This window comes from Chinchilla lanigera, unplaced genomic scaffold (genome assembly GCF_000276665.1).
Source record: "Chinchilla lanigera isolate Chin_1 unplaced genomic scaffold, ChiLan1.0 scaffold00005, whole genome shotgun sequence".
NCBI classification, from domain to species: Eukaryota; Metazoa; Chordata; class Mammalia; order Rodentia; family Chinchillidae; genus Chinchilla; species Chinchilla lanigera.
In genome coordinates, this window is record NW_004955406.1 from 24,422,194 (window position 1) to 24,439,786 (window position 17,593).

The 17,593-nt window shown below is 35.5% G+C and overlaps 1 protein-coding gene across 3 annotated transcripts in view; it reads left to right on the top strand.

The window, feature by feature from the left end:
* Hmcn1 (hemicentin 1) overlaps window positions 1-17,593 on the top strand; it is a 393,676-nt gene that overhangs the window by 192,528 nt on the left and 183,555 nt on the right. For all 3 annotated transcript variants that reach the window (XM_005375081.2, XM_013521738.1, XM_013521742.1), the window contains 5 exons: window positions 3,198-3,356; window positions 10,265-10,459; window positions 11,628-11,723; window positions 13,371-13,498; window positions 14,981-15,125. In XM_005375081.2, coding sequence (XP_005375138.1) covers window positions 3,198-3,356; window positions 10,265-10,459; window positions 11,628-11,723; window positions 13,371-13,498; window positions 14,981-15,125 — 723 coding nt within the window. The remainder of the gene's footprint in view (window positions 1-3,197; window positions 3,357-10,264; window positions 10,460-11,627; window positions 11,724-13,370; window positions 13,499-14,980; window positions 15,126-17,593) is intronic.

Genomic DNA, 17,593 nt, shown 5'->3' on the forward strand with positions numbered 1-17,593 from the left:
ATAACATAACATTTACCTGTCCATGTTATGAACCAACAGAGGTTGAATAAGGGCATTAGATACTGATTGACCGTATTGGAAGACATATTCCCAGTATTCATCAATAGTCCCAGCTGCTCTAAATTCCAAGGTTAGGCCAACCTATCCTTCCATTCATAGGCAAGCAATGTATTTCATAGGCAGAATCAGCACTACCAAGAAAAAACTATAGAACAAACTTCTCTACATTCAAACTGGCTCCAAAAAGAAGGGATTGAGGGCAGGTGGACCTTTCTATCCTACCCTTACTGGGGCAAGACAAGAGGAGGGTTAAGAAAATCCTACCTCATGGAGACCACATAGTGAAGAATTTCTGCTTTAACCCTAAAAATAACCTTTCTTTAGACCTTTCCTTAGATAATTTTGATTGAATAAATTGTTTAAAAGAAATAAAACCAGTTTTCTATTCAAATGATTGGATAAAAACTACACAAGCACAAATACTTTCTAAAATTTTTAAGCAACTTAAAATTCATCTTCAGAAATGAACAAAATAAAGTGGCTTCAAAGAGAAATCAGGTATATTATTGAAAGATAATGAAAAGGATATTTGTGGTAAAATATTAAAGCAATGAGATTTATTTAGGCTAGTAGTTCTTAAAATATGGTTTGAAATCTCTGGGTTTTTTTCTTACAATTGGGTGAAGTTCAAAATTGTTTTCCTAATAACATTAAGATATTGTCATTTTCACTCCCATTTGCTTAGCACAGTGAGTCTGTGTAATGTGTGATATCCAAGAAAGGGAATGTGGAAGCAAATATGGGTCCTCAGCTGTCTTTTATTAAACAATACATTAGACATTATATAAATTTGCAAAAATGTGAACAATGCCACTCTTCCTGTTATATTTCTCTTGCTTGACAAAATATTATCTTTTCATAAAATATGTATATTGTGTTAAAATACCATCAGTTTAATATAAAATAAGTTAATGCACATATTTTTAAGATTTTCAGTTTGATTTTTAAAATACCAAAAATAAATAAATGTAGTTCACATAGAAATTCATTGGGGTCCCCTGTAATTTGAGAGTGTATTCACTTAAGGAGTCTTAAGACAAACATTTTCAATAAATACTCAATTATCATCAACTCTTTGAAAGGCTCTTATGCAAAGGGTAATGACTTCCCTGTAAGTCTTTATGTCCACAGTGGCCAGAATTGAACTTAAATTAGAGGTGAAGCAATTTCCTCAGTGGTCACGAGTGTTAAATCCTATAATAGGTTACCAAGAAAACATATATTTTACTATGTATTAGGTTTTGTTTTGATAAAAAAAGGCTCTTGGCAGAAGGTCTTTATTTCATCCTCCAACATTATGTTTTGTCTTCAGAAATGTAAAAGAGAAGTAAATTTTAAAAATCTAAATGGATTTTAGCCCAAATATTTTAATACTTAATGAATAACAAGGTCACATTGCATCCTCCCTCAGTGGGAGGAAAGTTTATGTCAGCATCATCTGCTTTTATTTATGAAAATTTCCCAGAGGTACACAGACAATAGTTTTAGTCACTTCTTTCATTCCCAAGTGGTATATAGTAGCAGGCTTTAAAAGATCATTGGGAGTTTTACATTTTGAAGTGCTGTATAAGTTTTTTGTTTTTGGCACTGATGGTTGCTAATGCAATTTTTTTTTGTATTTAAGTTTAAATTTAGAGCTCCTTTGACCTTTTCTCCTTAGAAAATCATATAAATGAAAAGAATTGTCTGTTGCCCTGAGTGGTTGGTAGATGTTGTTTACAGTGTCTTAAAGAGTTATTAGGGGGCTGGGGATTTAGCTCAGTGGCACAGCGCCTGCCTGGAAGTGCGAGGTCGTGAGTTTGATTCCTGGTACCGGAAAAAACAAACAAACAAACAAAAGAGTTATTAGCTCTAGGTCTCTTTTTGCCCATTACAGGCAAAGAGAGTTACTTCTCAGGTCCTAAGACTCAGGGCATCTGATTGCTCTGGGACACTTTGGAGAGTACCTTTGCGGGCTTGACTCGCGGATTGCCATGGAATTCTAAGAACAATATGGCCTTCTAACTCCCTGGAAGTTCTCAGGATTGTCATACATTTCACATCATCCTTTACAAAATATTCAAACAAACAAAAAAGATAGGGACACTGAACTATCATTAGATATCACCACTGTGTGCTTTTTTTGATACTGGTTATCCTGATTAATTTCATTCTTTGACCAAGTGATCCCCTGGAAGAAGGGAGCTATGAGGGTAAGAATAACCCAAACTACAGTTTATTTGAAGTGTTATGTGCCTTCAAATAGGAGAGGTCGTTGGGAGACTTGAAGTCTATGGGAACACAGAGCATGTGCAAGTAACTCAGACATGCTAGACTTTTTTGGTTTTACTCAACATGCTCCACCCCCACCCCCGCCCCCCGGTACCGGCAATTGAACTCACGACCTTGCACTTGCCAGGCAGGCGCTGTACCGCTGAGCTAAACCCCAGCCCCCGGTTGAACTCAACATGGCATTCTACCTTCCACGACTTCATTCCCTGCCTGCGTCATCCTAAAACTCCACAAGTCAACTTCAGAAGTCGTAGTAAATAGTACAGATTTTAGTTGAGGCTCCCTTGGAGATTTATATAACAAAACCTCTCTGGCCTTTGTCAGAAGTTTCTCATCCATTCTTTCTCATTTCTTAGCAAGCTTTTCCCTAACCTCTCCAGCCACCTGTGGTCCTTCCTCCCCAGACATTCTTAGAGCTTTTCCTGCAGCTTATACCTCTTACAAGACGAAATCTAACTGATAGTGTTCAACAAACCAAAAACCCGTTAATTAGATAAATGATGAAAACCTGTAGTTTTGCAAGCATTCGCTGGGTAACCAAAATACATCCTGCCACAAAGAAAGCAGAAACATTTTCAACCCTCACCTTCTGTTTGCTTCTTTTGACACAAGTCAAAGCTGCCAGACTTTCCTAGGTCCCCAGGATAGCTTCAAAGAGCTCATCCTTATTCAGCTACACATATTGCAAACAGTTTATTAAGGGGCCACTTTTAAGACTATAGAAAGTGTCTGTGTTGCATAATACACTTGTATTTAAAACCTTTGCAATTAACTGTATTCAGAAGTTGGTTCTGAAATCAAACCGTTAGCTGAATAAATTATGTAGTAATTTAGTGTTTAATGTTCTCCCCTTTGTTCTGACTTAGGAGATCTTGAGTTGAGGCCCTCAACATTCCTCATTATTAACCCTCTCCTGGGACTTTTGAAGATTCAAGAAACTCAAGATCTGGATGCTGGTGATTATACATGTGTAGCCATCAATGATGCGGGTAGAGCAACTGGCGAGATAACTCTGGATGTTGGCTGTAAGCATCCTGAACTGTTAGACGAATCTATTTTGAAACCTCTGTGTTATTTTTCCATATGCAATAACCGTGACACAATGTGGTAGACATGTTTGTCAGAATAGCTAAATTAAATTGAGCCTTTCAGTTTATTAACACAATAATGGATGATTTCAATGGACCATTCATTGTGCCAATAACTTTAATGTATTATCTTGGTGGACTTTCATAAGAGCTCTAGGGGAAGATGTTATCAGTAGGTGTATTGTGTAGACAAGGAAACTGAGGCTCATAAAAGCCAAACAAGTTGATCAGGATTACAGAGTGAGGTAGGAGCAAGGCCTAGAGGTTTGACCTCAAGTTGTCTGACTTTAGAGATGTAGACTTCACCAGTATATCATCATACATCCCCATTTTCCTATTAGGAGTCATCCATTTTGCCACCAAATTCCCAACTAGGAACATCTGGAGGCCAGAAATTAGACTTTAGCCCTAAACCATAAATTAGAGATGTTGATGACAGCAAAGGTAACAGATGGTGCTTTTGCTACATTTTTTTAATTCACTAGTAATTACTCTCAAGTGTATAAAATAAAGTACTAACTACAAATAAATGTCAATCAATATGTGAAGGATGCAATGTGTGCATGACAACTATATTTGGGTTAGTCAAGATGTTTTGTCCTCCTCCTCCTTTGTCTTTCTATGGCACATCTCTTTAAGACATCTCTAAACCATGTGGTAAAACTTGAAATAAAACAGAGCTTGTTTTGCATGGAAGAGAACCTCGCAGCTTCATTTAACAGATAATTAAACATTTGCCTCTCTCAAAGTTTGTAAAATACAATATTTCATTAAATTGCAATTTAAGTTATGTATAATATGTCAGATGATTTTCTTCCCCAAAACTAGTGTTTTTAATCAAAAGTTAGGACAATGCATTTAAGAACATTTTGGTTCTATTATCTTAAGTCTTTAAATGAAAATTATGAGGGGCTGGGGATTTAGCTCAGCGGTACAGCACCTGCCTGGAAAGTGCAAGGTCATGAGTTTGATTCCCGGTACCGGAAAAAAAAAAAAGAAAGAAAGAAAATTATGGCCCTCTTTGCTTCGTATTTTTTTATGTAAACTAAAATTTTTCTTCTTAGAATCTATAAAATCTTCTTGCCCCTAAGCTATCTAATGAGTAATTTTCACTCTTGGTGATTATGCCTCTGAGGTAGAATCAACAAAGCTGGAAGTGACCACAAAGCCCACTATCAAATCTGTCTAGGGCACTATAAAATGTGTTTTAACCATAACTAAACTCTGTGGTTTTAAAGAAAAATACCTTGAAAATAAGATTGGAGTCTCCGGGTAAAGACTACCTCTGAGTCTACCAGCATTGTGCAAAACACAGTCACATTTTTAGAAAAGTAAGGCCCACATAAGGAGGATCGGTAGGTGAAGAATTCTAGTTTTCAAGGAACATACTGATCATAGCATTTAGTTCTTAGCATTTTCTGGTTTTGTTTCTTCCTCTTTCCCATGTAGAAAGATTGCATTTACCTAGCATTCTTTTAGTGTTTCTTAGCGCAAGCAGAAACAGCTTCAGTAAGTATTCCCAGTAAAAAGACAATGACACCCTTGCTTCCCTCGAAGTTTATACAAAGTCCATGTGTACATAAAGCACACATGTGTTGGTGCATGCTCAGTTATTGCCCTTTTGATGATCATTCTAGCTGCTGGACTCTGCAGGGTCTCTCTGTTGTAGAGTGGTACATCATGTGAGGGGTAAGGCTCTTTGTTCTGCGGTGCCTTGCATTGGACTGGGAAACATCCGTACAAATATTTCATATTTATGCTTCTTTCTATAGCTGAACTGAACTTTATGTTCATTCATAGTCAAGATTCTCACTCTCCATGACCCTTTCTAAAACAATAGATTTCTCAACTTTCATTCCAGTAAATATTCTGATAGAACCATTAATAGAAACTTAATTGTTTGCTTACTTGAACCTTAATCATTGTGAACAATTGCCAAGTAACAGTATTAAAGTCAGCATGATTCAGGTTTCTGTTATGCCTTAACTATATCCTTGTTCACAGTTTGTGCTTTGTTAGTGCAGTTTACAAAGGTTGATTAGACTCTGTGATGTAAAGCCATTGTCTCATATTGTTTTTATGTTTTATTCATTTATTTATTTTTAGTTTTTTGAGACAAGGTCTTGCTCGATAGTCCAGGTTGTTCTCAAACTCACTAAGTAGCCCAGGCTGGCCTTGAACTCACTGCAATCCTCCTGCCTCACCCTCCTGAGTTCTGGGATTGCAGGCGTGCGCCACCACGCCTGGCTGATGTTTCATACTCTAACTGGGTATAGATGCTAAGAACCATGTAAATCACAGTTTTAGTAATGTGGTTTTTACTATTTAGTGTAAAGGCAAACACGGTATGAATCAAAACTTTTTCAGAGACTGGGAAGAGAATGGGTTGTCTGTCTAACTTTCCTTATCTGTACGATAAGGATACAATTGTTTCTACCTCACAGGTGGGTTGTAAAGATGAAATGAGACTTCATCATTAGTGTATATTCAACATGTCAGCTGTTACCAGTGAAGCCTCTTGATGCAGCATCTATCAAGTGGATGGATATTAACTGCACACATAAAGTGGTCATTTTCATTCTATGAGTCTTAAAAAATAACATAGAATGCCAATAGGGGTATAGTATTTAGGATGAAGCACTGAGCTTTTAATATGAAAGTCAAACTAACTTCTTTTTAGAAGAGCCTGAGACAAGTTAAGTACTAAGCTTAGTAGTCCATACAATTATTTATTGAGTTCCAGAACTACTCGGCATAAATTTAAGTAGCCTATGACTTAAGAAGAAAAACATGCTTTTGTCCATATCATGTAGTTATGTGGGCTTTCACGTTGTTTTTATGGGCCTATTACTTCACATTAACAATACTTGATAAAAAAGTAACGAAAGGCTTATTTTATACTCTTCAGTTCTAGCTTCTTCTTGAGAGTGTCCCTTTGCTTATTTCTCGTGATCATGGCTTTACATTGCGGACATTTCAGGTCAACGGGGAAAGTTACCAATGCTTTTTATCCTTTTTAAAAAGGGGTAGTGAACTGTGAAGTCATTTGGAAGCAGTGAGGATTGGCTACATCAAACAAAAAGTTGGCCTGGGTGCACTTTTATTTCTAGAATTCCACACCACACAGAGATTGAGTCTCAAGCTGTGGTTTCGTGTTTTTCTTTCTTTCTTTCTTTTTTTTTTTTTTTGTACTGGAAATCGAACTCAGGACCTTGCGCTTGCCAAGCAGGCGCTGTGCCACTCAGCTATATCCCTGGCTGGTTTCGTGTTTTGTGGTCTTCTACAACCAAAAGAATGTGTCTAATTATTTTAGGCAAAAAAAAAATCTCTGGAGGACATAATACAAAAGCTGCTGTGCAGGGAATATATTTTTAATTGTCTCTTAGGGAACTGGAATAATTTTTAAGGGGTAGTTTCTAGAGCAAGGTAGACAATCTGCAAGTTTTATATTTTCAAAATTATGTATGCATATAGCCGTGTCTATCAGTAAGTTACGCAAAGCTGAAGCACAGCATTAACCCTGTGTAGATCTCAAAGTCCTGGTGTACAAATGCTTGAGAAGATCAAACGTTATTCTAAAAGACTATCTGAAAAGGCGAAAGTTAAAATTAACTGTAGATATATTAAACTCTAGAAGTAAGGTTTAATAAATTAATTCTATAGTAGCAATTGTAATGATAATACTTGGATGTTCCTTATGTACTAAATGGCTAATGAAGTTTGTATCTTTTGATAACATAAAATGGAAACTATTATTCCCATTTGCTTGTGGGGAAATTTGAACAGGAGAAGGCAAACTCATGTTCCCAAGCTGATAGTCTAAGCAGTAGTGGAGCCACTGTTTGAAACGCTGAACAGGCTCTTAACCTCTCCGAACAGTGCAGCCTCCTCTGAGCAAGTGTACCACCCGACAGTGCTCTTCTCTTCTCCTTGCTTTAATCTGTTTACCATTCACCTAGTGTAGCTCACTTGGAGGCTGCAGTGACCACACTCAGGGATAGGAAGTATTTAAGAGATTTCTTGGCTGATGTAGACAACACTTCATTTCTTGAGGTTTGCTTGTCGCTTATGCTGTCTTTGGCTGCTTCCGTAGTGTCTGGTATTCTCATTTGTCTTGTTTTCTGATTTGAGTGCATGTGTTCCTGGACTGCATCTGCTTCACAAAGGATGGCGTCTCCATCCTGACTGAGTTTTGTGGATACAACGTGAGCTGTGCGTAGCCCTTTTGATTCCAGAATTTCTTTTTTTAATCTGATCATTATAGCTCACCTCCATTTACACTGATGCCGATGTTTTAGTGTGTCAGTCAATTTGTTTTTCCCCTGAGTATTTGGTTGATTCCTAGCTTCTTCATATCCTCTTGCTATTTTAGAATTTATTTTATGTCTGTCGCTGCATTACCTGCTCAAACTCCAAGTCTAACACATTTGAGATTTTAGAGTTAATATCCATCTTTCAGCAAAGTTATCTGCTTTAGGGTAAATGGAAACAATGAGCTGCTTTTCAAACAATATTTAAAATACACTTATTCTGCCTTAAAAATTGTTTTGCAGTATTGGGGATGCAGTAGACAAGCAATGGATCTCTGAGCTGCATCTTCAGCCTTTTCTTTATTTCATGGCAAGGCATGCTCTCTGTAAAATGGCCTGGGTTGTCCTTGAGTTTTCAGTTCTCCTGTCTCTGCCTCCTGTGTAGGTGGGATTATAGGCGTGGGCCTCTGCACTTGAATTTACCTATCATTTTTATAAGTAAGATTCTTATATATATATGGATTAAGAAAAATCTAACCACAAACATACCACTTCCTTTGTAAAACATTTTGTTCAGTTATGATATTTAATTTATTTTTGTTTAGGCTCAATAAATAAATAAGTGGGGTTCTGAAATCACCATGTTTCTTTCAGAAGTGAAAGTTCAAATGCATTAAGGTCAAGATTGTCATTGTCTTAACGCTTAAGGGAACAAAAACACATGTCCACTGGATTATTAGCCAAAGTTTCTTCATACTGATTCAGTAATTCATTCACAAATGTGAATTTTTATAGTAGCCACATATGATGCTCAATACTATGTTAGTCCCTATTCATGTTAAAATATGGTTGCAGTATAAACTCTCTAGGGAAAATAAACTGAGGCATACTAGTCTAGTACTAGACTGAGTGGGACAACTGCCAGGCATACAATACAGAGTGAGCTGTCTGAAACTTCAGGAAGGGAAGAAATCGTGTCGGTCTCAGATGATGGGGCAGCATCACAGATAAGGGTCCTTTGGAATTGTGCTGAAGGTTTGTCGGTATGTCAGCAGCCAAGATCCACAGTACACTTTCCATTTGAAGGGGATGATAAGAGGAGAGATATTGACATTAGAAAGGTCAGTCTTTTTGGAGGAAGAACATGGAATGTCAATTACTCAGAGGTAGGAAAATAACAAGAAATAAAGCCACAGAGTTAGAGGTTCTTCAACCTTGTCTGAAAAACCTCTAAGTGTTTAGGAGACAGTGGTGCATCCTAGCTGTGGAAGTCTTATGGAAAGAAAGAAATGATCTCTGATCTCTGCCTGCTGCAGAGGGGGGACATGAGCAGTTATTAGAACCCATGGAGAAGGGGAAGGTGACAAAAAGAAAAAGATTGTGGTTCTGAACTTGAAACTATTTTTTAATCCTATCTCAATTATTCAATGTCATGTGATACTGAACAAATTAACTATCTTCAGTTCTTCATATATAAAATCAGATAAAAAATAGTACTTACCCCATAGGAATATTTTGAAGATTAAATGAAAGAATTAATAGGATGCCCTGAACAAAATTCCTGGCTCTGAAAATGATAATTATCATCATTTCCCCAACCAAGATTTAGCCTTAACTTTATCAGGGAGACATTTGTAGGGTACCACCGCTTAGAATCTTACATAAGCTGGTTTCTTCCACTGCTGCCAGTAGTACCTTATATGGTTCTTCTTGTTTTATGCTGTGAACATCATTAATCACAAATTTCTGGGACCTACTGAAAGCCTCAACTCTTTGTCCTTGCTTACAGCATCTTCCTTATATTGCACCTCTGTGTTTTTCAAGGTGCCTCTAATTTATTTCTGTCTCTTTCTCTCAGTTTCCATAGCTAACTGGATTGGGCAGTGATCTGTAGACTCCTTGTGTATAATTTTGTAACTCTGGCATTATGTCTCATTTCTGCCTGATATAAATGTTTACTATACTCATTTTCATCAGATACTATGTTTCACTACTTTAATTTGTATTGTTGATTCTCACATTTCTCTAACACAAAAATTTAAGTTATGAAGAACAAGAATATGATATCGAACAAGGTTACAATTTAGGAGTAAATATCATTGACTTTTCAGATAATGATTATTAAAGAAAAGCTCTGGTATAAATTAAACCCAGAGTTAATGTAAAAATTCATTGTAAAAATTCAGCCACAGGAAGAAAGTTCGGAAAGTACTGAAAATATTACATTACATTTCCAACTTATTTATATGGAAGTTTTAAGCTTTGAGCAGCATAACATGAACTACAATTGAAAACAAATTCCTAAAATGAGAGAATGCTTTTATTAAGGATGGTCTTAGTTTAAATTCCCACTCTTCATATCATATATTATTTTAAGGACACAATTCAGTTGTTTTACTGCCTCTACTCATTTAAAAAACAAAAAAAAATACACCTGCCATTCCATATCAGACAGGAATAACTACAGGGTAAATTTACAGTATTTTATAAACAATGATTTGATTCAAATTCAACCTGTTCATAATTTAATAACCTGTTGATTTTTTATGTGCCCATATTCTGTACCAATGCCTTTTTATTTTTAATATCTTACAGCCCCTCCAGTTTTCATACAAGAACCTGTTGATGTCTCTGTGGAAATTGGCTCAAATGTGACATTACCTTGTTACGTTCAGGGTTATCCAGAACCAAAGATCAAATGGCGAAGATCTGACAATATGCCGATTTTTTCAAGACCTTTTTCAGTTAGCTCCACCAGCCAATTAAGAACAGGAGCTCTCTTTATTTTAAGTAGGTCAAAGGAAATATATTTTATACAAATGTATATATTTATATCTTAATAGATTAAACTGTGCTGTTTTAGTTATGATACTTACAGGATTACAATCATCCTCCTATTTGAAATCTGCTCTTGGCTTCTCTATTGATCACAAGGTAAAACCCCACTCTTTATACAGCTTCAGGTTCAGCTTTCTGCCTAAACCCACAAACCTATAACTAAGAGGTGTACACCTTGAGTACTGTAAAATTATCTTTAATTACAAGTGTTCTGTAATGCTTTCCTTAGCCTGAAAAAATCTATATGTTCATCCTGCCTACATAGTTAAACCCATTTTAATATCCAGCATGAAATGAAAAGAAAGAAATAAGTGAAGGTAATTTATATTAAAATAGTATGTATTTCTAGATATAAAGATTCATGCACATTTATTTTTTATTTATCATTGCCAGGCATTCCATAGCTCAAATACAGCTGATATAGGAGTATGACATTGATACTCTCAAATTCTAAGCTAGTGAAGTGATTTTTCTAAAATTGTAAATAATTTTTGCTAAAGTTCTTTCTTCTGCTTAAAAAAGAATTAGGCTCATGTAACTATAAATAAATGCCAAATTCATAAATTTCCAGTGGGACCTTCAAAATTCATGCTGAACTAGTGATAATTGTTCTTTCTGTTACTCTGCCTCATGTTTTACCTAAGTTTTGTCCAGTAAATGCAAACAGACCTTGCCAGCTACTGGGCCAACTGAAAATCTGCCCCATAGACTTCCAGACTGCCCTTAGGGTAGTGCAGCTTTCCATTCTTGAAGGTCTGTTGTTTGATTTTTTTTCAAGCCTTGATTTTGCCTTTGCAATCCACTAGATTTGGATGACCCTTCCTCTGTTCTGCCCACTTTTGCAAGTACAGCTTCAGTGCTGCCTTTGCTCTCAATCTTTGTATATCTTCTTCACACACAATCAATTTTTCTGATCTCTGCCTTCACCACCCATTGTCTGAAACTCACACAATATTTGCCACACTGGGCTGTGATTGCTGATTTTTCTTTGTGTCCTCCACTAGAAAAGGAACCAACAGAAGGAAGTACCATAATTTCCATCTGATTTCAGACCTGTGCCTAGCACATAGTTAAGACTTCACAAGTGGTACTGAATGAATAAATGAGTTCTTCCTTTTAGACTTATGGGCAAGTGATAAAGGAACCTATATTTGTGAAGCTGAAAACCAGTTTGGGAAGATCAAGTCACAGGCAACGATAACAGTGACAGGACTTGGTAAGATCAATGAAATGTCTAGATACCACGCTCTCCAGAATCCTCATGCTACTTGTACTACATCTTTTCTCTGTGCCACTTACAAAAAGAAAAACAAAGACCTGATTATTAGACTAGGTTTTTCTCTTCTACACCATTTCATATTTCATGGAGTGCTAGAATTGAAAATAACCTTAGAGGTCATTTATTTCAAGTTACTTATGTTCAATTTGAAAGAGTAAAGGCTAATTTGAATAAATTAAACCTCATTATAAACACATACACACACAAATGGTGGTAATCTTTTCTAGTTACCTATTTTATATTTATCATTTTGGTCCACATAGACATGTTTTTGCATGATGTGAAGTAAGAACAAAATATAGTTTATTTCTAAGTGGTGATACATGTGGTTCAATATCTTTTATTCAATAGTATCTTTTCACTGTTTAAAATATATATATACAAGTATATACCTATCTATCTATCTATCTATCTATCTATATATATCCCTATATTTATTCCATAAAATTCTTTTTTCGGGGGCTGGGGATTTAGCTCAGCGGCAAAAGCGCCTGCCTGGCAAGCGCAAGGTCGTGAGTTCAGTTCCTGGTACCGGAGAAAAACCAAAAAAAAAAAAAAAACCAAAAAAAAAAATTCTTTTTTCCCTAGCACTACATTTTTCATATTACTATAACATCTGATATGATTTTGAAATATGTCAGTACACATTTCTCAGTAATACTCATCAATGAAATATTCTTTATGTGTTTTCCTTATTATTTCTGTATATACCTAAATTTTCCCAGAAAAATCTCTTAAGGATTTTGCTTTTATTTATGCTAAACTTATCACTGATTTCTAGGAAAGAACATATTTGTAGTACTTCTGTCTTGGCTACTTTTCTCTTGTTGCTCAGATAAAATACCTGACCTGTAGTATTAAGGAGGGAAAGGTTTATTTAGCTCACAATTTGTGGAGGTTTCAGTCCATATGTGGTTGGCTCCAAGGCAGAGTGGCACATGGCAAAGGGCAACTGTTCATAGCAGCAGAAGACAGCAAAAGCAACAAGAGCAAAAGGGAGGAGCAGCAGCAAGCCGCCCCTTTCCCTCCCTTACATTATATGCAAACTATCTGCCCCAGGGCAGGTATAACACTCACACCCATGATTCCAGCATTGGACTATGGATCAATCAAAAATCTAGAAGCCCACCCCATGACTGCATGAGGACATACAGACACAAACCATAACAATGTTTTACTATTCCAACTTACATAGTCTACCTCCTTTTATTTACTTCTGCTATTATAGCAGTCTTTGTGTTGTATCCATTCCTTCCAGTCTGTTCACAATTTTCAGATGACAATTTTAATCACTGTCCATTTGCCTACCAAATGCATTGTAAGTATCTTAGCTTGACATTTCCGGCCTTCGAGGCTCTGTACATTTCTTTTTTACTTTCTTTATTTCTTCATTATTACCTATCCTTTTGCCACCCTTAAAATCACCTTTTATCTCTATATTCAAATTAATACTAAGTTTCATTAACAATTTTTGATACTGAAAACTTTTTATGGCATAATCAGTAGGGATATTGGCCCCATAAAATAGTTTGCCTTCCTTTTTGATGAGTAAAGCTGAAAGTTCCTGTGTTCTGTCTGATTCAGTTGCTCCTCTTATTGGAATCAGCCCCTCTGTGGCCAATGTTATCGAAGGCCAGCAGCTTACCTTGCCTTGTGCTATTCTGGCTGGAAACCCCATTCCAGAACGTCGGTGGACTAAAAATTCAGCCATGGTAAGAACATTTAAAATTCACCCATTTATACTGCTAGTGTTATTGAATAAGAAGCGATGTATTCTAAACACTGAAATATAAACTTAATAAACTTGGAAATATATTTTGGAAGTATACCAAAGTGTTCTCTATTATTAACATGTCTATCGCATATATATTATTTTGGAAGTAAAAATGGAGAATAATAGTTTCATTTTCATAAATCTACATTAAATTCAATGTTAGTAGTAAACTCCCTTCAGAATACATAAAATCTTAAATAATATTATTTTCATAGTATTTAAATATTTTTATGTTCTTTTTTGCAGGACATTATGAAATGTTAATATGCCATAAAAGTCTTTCAGTTTATATATAAATCTTTATTATTGTTATATCTTCTATCATGAAATATTTCAAAATATAGATCTACAGTATGCAATTGTTTTTTAGTATATAATATTCAATTATGAAAGAATGTTGAAAGCTTTTACAGTTCTATGAGATTTTTCAGTAAACTTGCAATTTATGTTGAAAGCATTGTAGTTCAGAGCATTTCCCCTGCCATTTTCCAAAATATTGTGACTCTCTTCTCGAAGTCCTTGTTAGAAGTTAATTGACTCTGTGTAAGAAGTTATAAATTATATTTGTATAAAAGCCTCAGGAAAAACAGCACACCTCACTTAAAGTGAGCATATCTTACAATGATGGTGAAACTTTTAGGACTTTTAGTGATAACGAACAGCCCATCATGGCACGTGTGCCATAGGTTCGCCACCATTGTACAGGATGGTCCTACTTTAACACCAACATAGCCTCTATGTATTGTATATAAATGCTATGGCTTTACAGGTCATGTTTCTTAACTGAAGCTATCACTCATCTTCTCTGATACCATTCCTGTGTCACGGTGTCTGCTAATATTTTACTTTGTAAATTCACAAGGATGGGTGTTGGGATTAAGCAACTTTCTCTCAGCTTGAATAAGGACCTATACGTCAAAATAAAAATACAAAATTACTTTCTAGTGATAATAAGGTCTTCGGAAAGAACAATTTAAACCAAAAGAGATTTGAGGGGCTGGGGATTTAGCTCAGCAGCAAAAGCGCCTGCCTGGCAAGCGCAAGGTCGTGAGTTCGGTTCCCGGTACCGGAGAAAAACCGGAAAAAAAAAAAAAAAAAAAAAGAGATTTGATAGTAAAATTTGAGTCCTGAATGGTAACAAAATTTACAGAAACAAGAAGCAAATTGCATCTACTCTTTCATTTTTCAGCATGTGCAAAACTCTCAGATAAATATTAGGTATAATTTTTGGAACTATATCAATATGAAATGTAACTGATAGACTCTTGGTAACATGTTATGCATATCACTTTTTCTTAAGGGTGCTAAAATACATTGTTTTATATTTAATAATGCAGTTGGGAAAAAAAGCAGATTTGGTTTTGACATAAACAATTCATTACCTTTTTAAATTAAAAATGACTTTTTTTATTTCTTTAAGTTGGTACAAAATCCTTACGTAACTGTGCGGAGAGATGGGAGCCTCCATATTGAGAGAGTTCGGCTTCAGGATGGAGGCGAATATACTTGTGTGGCCAGTAACGTCGCTGGAGCCAATAACAGAAGTACCTCCGTAGTCGTGCACGGTAAGAGCCAGACCGAGTGTAACTTTCCAAAAGCTTGTTCAAAGCTAGATTCATATGTTTTAATCATAAAATTCTCTTCCTCTAGTTATGAGAAATAGCTATCTCTCCCAATTACTATTTTATATTTCTTCAACAATATCTACATTGTTAGTTCTGTTTCCAGATTTTCATTTCCTATGCACACAAAAAAAACATTCTTGGGAGTCGCCAGCTGAGTCTAGTCAAAGGCTTATGTCAGTGGCTTCTTAATTGATGAAAGTGAATTCAGAACTCAGTTCTCAAAGCATTGTTTAAAAACACATTTTAATTTCAAGCAAGCTGAACTTACTGTACCATCCAAATTGCCTTTTTTTTTTTTTTTTGATTGTGCAACAAGCATATTCTTACTAAGGACCCCTTTGTGTGTGAGCTAGGAATGACCTAAGCTTTCTTTTCTAAAGGTCACCTTATGTGCTCCAAACAATCTTCTTGCATGTTAAATAACTTCAAGGTCACAAATAAAATCCAGAGGCAATTCACTTGTGACTAACAGTTATCATTTTTTACAACTTAGTAAATGAGTGACTGTTACGTAATTTAAGAAATTATCATAACCTTTGTGTATTTCCTTTAAAAACTGCCACATTGCTTTTATTTTTAAAAGTGTAATGCTAAAAATAGCTTTTTGTACCAGGCCTTCTCATGGAAGGAAGCTGCACAGAAGACTTATTTTTACTGATTCAGTCTTCATTTAGAACATGAACTGTAGGATGTATTAGCTTCCAGATTTTGTTTGATTTGTTGAAAATTTCACCAAATACAATTCATCTTCTTTTCTTTTTCCTGCTCCTCTCTCAATTTTATATCAATATCCACCAACCTTAAATAACCTTTGAGGTTATTTAATAATAACCTTAAATATTCCTGAAGGAATGTTATCGTGAAGAAACACTCAGGCAACACTAAGTTAGCTATAACCTAAAGGAGTAAATACATAATGGCAGATAGAAAATTGTTGCATAACTACTTTCAAAGATGAGCAAAGCACAGATTTCCTGGAAAGTGCTTATGGACTGGTTAAAAATCTCAGGTAGGAAGGCTCTCTTGTCATATCCTCTTACCTTCTGGGGATTGCATAGACTATTGTGTCAAGAAGGATTCATAGGACAGATTTCACTTGGATAAAGAAGTGACAGGATTAGTTGTGATTCCTGCCAGATTAGAGGGATGAGAAGACAGACAAAGCAATGATATAGTTTATCGTGATGTAAGAGGCTTTAATCATCAAAAGTTAAAGGGTCATTTCACAACAGTTGTTTGTCTATTTTAGTCCAAAATGAGCAGCTAATTTAACCAAAAGATTGAAGAATCAATTCAGCCACTTGGCATCAACTAAACCTAACAACCATTTAGCAAATGGTTGTGATAAAACATGACAATTTTGTATACTTCTTGGATATTAATTAGCACTATCATTCTTTCCTCATTCTGCCTCTCCACTTTCAAGAATTTTCATTATGAGTTCTCAACTAATTCTGAATGAGTGAATGAATGAATGAATGAATGCAAATTGAAATGACAGCAGAGTAATTTGTCATATTGAGTTATGTCTATTGGCAGTCTGGACAGAAAATATTCTTCCATGCTCAGTGTTATCAGATCTCAAAACTGGCCTAAATTTGCCACTTTGCCTTATTCCTGTCAAGCTTAATATAGATTTAAGAAAATGGCTTATTTCACGTTGCCACAAACCGACAGCATATTTGAAAGTTGAAAACCCATCATGATTTTTAAAATTAAATTTCTTGCTATCGTAAGTAGCCAATTCTTTAGGAAGAAATTATCTAAAGAACCAGGTCAACACAGCCATAGGGAAAAATGAGTATGTTGTATACCTAAATTAAGCCTTCTATGGATTTTTTTTTGGTACCAAAGCCTCTGGTATCTCCCATTGTAGCAAACTTCTACTCCAGGCTAGAATGACAGTTCTGGAAAATTTTGATTTTAAACAAGCGACATGGTGAGTGATGGAGCTCCAGGGAGCATTCCTGTCCCATCTTCCCAGGAGATGCAAAGGAAATGTCTGGAATATGTCAGGCTTTTTTTGTGTTCCTTGCAATGGTAGAAATGTTCACATGTGGAAACTTCTTTAATCAAAGTCATTATTTTGAGCACTTTGAGTATTGACCATTTCTGTATATGAGTTTGTTCTGACTAATTGTGATGTACACAGAAGGGAGTGATTAACATTCCTCCCTGCTTCCACAGTGCTCATATAAAGTTAATTTGCTTTCTAGAGTCAGAAATAAATTATTCTCACTGGAAAATATTGACTTACAATTTTGTACTTTAGAATCTTAAATGTAAACTGTAAGTCTTTCAAGTTTCACTGTTGAATTTTTTAATGAAAACAAATCTTTTTTTTTTCCTTTAAGTTAAACATGGTAACTCACTAAGTGATTCTTGTGTATACACAGATATTTTTATAC